This window comes from Phalangium opilio, unplaced genomic scaffold (assembly GCF_054372755.1).
Source record: "Phalangium opilio isolate 3A_F unplaced genomic scaffold, DU_Popi_V2 ptg000077l_1, whole genome shotgun sequence".
NCBI classification, from domain to species: Eukaryota; Metazoa; Arthropoda; class Arachnida; order Opiliones; family Phalangiidae; genus Phalangium; species Phalangium opilio.
Genome location: NW_028324185.1, coordinates 7,717,131 through 7,719,369, shown reverse-complemented (window position 1 = coordinate 7,719,369; position 2,239 = coordinate 7,717,131). Strand labels below are relative to the sequence as shown.

The window sequence follows — 2,239 nt, the reverse complement described above, 5'->3', positions numbered from 1 at the left end:
TGGGCACCCTGAGGACCTCCGGAATTCGGGTGTCGTTCTTGCCGATTATTATTATTGGAATGGCTAGAAAAATTCATGGGCCTACTATTGTTTTGCCTCGATCTCCCACCTGAATTCGATTGTTGGGGTAAATTTCCTCTATTATTATTTCCCTGTTGGTTATTTTGCAGTCTAGGGGCTTGGTTTCGCTGGGAGTTTGAATTTTTGCTTAATTCCCGCCTTACGATTTGTTCAACAGTCCTTCTTTGTCTATATGTCTACTAGCTATTCTGTCCAGGGTGGACCTCAAGTCCTCTCAAATCCCAACAACATCCCAGTCTCACATTTGGTTTACTCTGCCAACGTGCAACAACCTCATGCTTGTTCTGCCCAAACAAAATAACTTCAGCCCCGGGTCTCACCGTCATCCTCTTTAATGCACAGCATCTTTTTGGCAAACGCGATGAACTTATTTCCCTCTCCCCGACCTGGAATGCTGACTGTATTTGCATTACGGAGACCTGGGCTTCTCCCTCACAAAATGACGCCATCTTTAATCTTCCAGGTTACACACTTTTACGTCAAGATCGTGCAAATCGCGCGGGTGGCGGTATTATCGTCAATATTCGTCATACTCTTGTTCACCACTTATTACCCGTTCCAACGACCTACCCAGAATCCTTATGGATTGACTTCAAGCCAGAATCTTCTCGCACTTGGATAACGCTAGGCTGCATTTACCGCCCCCCAAACACGTCCCCGACTGAAACTTCCAAACTCTTCCAAGATCTCAAACTAATATCTGCGCAACGCTCTGAAATCATTATCACCGGGGACTTTAACCTGCCTTCAATCTGTTGGACAACCATTACCCCCACTCTCAGTGCCTCGTCAGTCCATAATGACTTTCTCGAACTACTTCACTCTTCGGCTCTGAGCCAGCATGTCAATTTCCCGACCAGATTTAGCCAAAGCAACTCTCTATCTCACAACACCCTGGACTTAATCTTAACCAAGGCTATATCTTCATTACCACCAGTTGGTGGTAGTGACCATGTCACGCTCTGCGCAGTATACCCATTGACTAGCCCACGACTATCTCCTATCAAATTTACTCGTGACTTCGACTATAGTCGGGGAGACTTTATCAAACTAAACACCCTGTTGGCAGCTACGGACTGGTCCACTCTCTCTCAGCTGCCTACCGAAGAGGCTTGGTTGCTTTTTAAGGAAAAACTCTTTGCTTGTGTCTCTCAGGCAATTCGGCTTTACGATCACTCTGAGTCGCGCCATTCCCGGTCTTGGATTACGCGTTCTACGAAACGTGCCATACGCAAAAAAGAACGACTATGGAAGAAACTGAGCCACGCCATTTCCACTAACCACAGTCACGCACAACTCCGTCTCCGACCCCTCTACAAATCTCAAGTCTGCCTAGTCAAATCTCTGTTACGCAAAGCAACTTCGCAGTCCCATGCTCGTAAACTATCCACAATCAAGACACACCCACGTGCCTTCTACCGTTTCGTACGCCGTCAAATACGTTCCCTCCCGACTCGTCTCAATATTCGGCTCAGTAATGGTGCACAAACCGACTCGGATGAAGCCATGGCGAACACTTTAAATGACACTTTAACCAAAAACTTTAATACAAATCCCACTGATCTAACTGTATTACCCCAAAGTCTTATAGCTCAAATGCCTGATTTCCTACCAAACTTAGTCGATCTTAAGCGTATTCTCCGCAACCTTGATTCAAAAAGTGCTTCGGGTCCTGATGGAATTCCAAACCGCCTCCTGAAGAATTGTGCCTCCTCGCTTGCCAAACCTCTTCTAATCCTTTTTTCTCTCACCTTAACTGAAGGGACCCTCCCCTCGGACTGGCGTGTTGCCCACGTCACACCCATATACAAAGGTAAAGGTAGCAAAAGCGATGCCATCAATTACAGACCCATCAGCTTAACATCTACGGTTTCCGGCGCTGTAGATGCCCCCGCGCGCAGGAGCAGCGCCTAATCAAATGCATTCTGAGGGTTTGCAAAGTCCTTGAAAAGTGCATCCGTACGCCTCTCTTACAGTTTATAACCCCCCATCTAAGCAAGTTCCAACATGGTTTTCTAAACAACAGATCTGTAGAGTCAAACCTCCTTTCGGCGTTTCCTACGTGGCTCTCAGCTTTTGATGAGGGACATAGGGTTGACGTCATCTATCTAGACATAGCTAAGGCCTTTGACTCGGTTCCCCACCAACGTTTGTTGGC

The 2,239-nt window shown here is 46.9% G+C and overlaps 1 protein-coding gene across 1 annotated transcript; it reads left to right on the top strand.

The window, feature by feature from the left end:
• The first annotated feature begins 253 nt into the window (after nucleotides 1-253).
• Nucleotides 254-1,995, top strand: LOC149657525 (uncharacterized). The gene is made up of 2 exons (XM_089844682.1): nucleotides 254-358; nucleotides 424-1,995. Exons 1-2 carry the CDS (start codon nucleotides 254-256, stop codon nucleotides 1,993-1,995), a joined length of 1,677 nt encoding a protein of 558 aa, XP_089700808.1.
• Nucleotides 1,996-2,239: the final 244 nt, after the last annotated feature.

What these genes read in the sequence shown, in the direction of transcription:
- LOC149657525 (XM_089844682.1), top strand. Translation starts at nt 254, where the DNA reads ATGTCTACTAGCTATTCTGTCCAGGGTGGACCTCAAGTCCTCTCAAAT. An exon ending in CCAACGTGCAACAACCTCAT is followed by an intron (nt 359 to 423) that starts GCTTGTTCTGCC and finishes TTTAATGCACAG; the next exon opens with CATCTTTTTGGCAAACGCGA.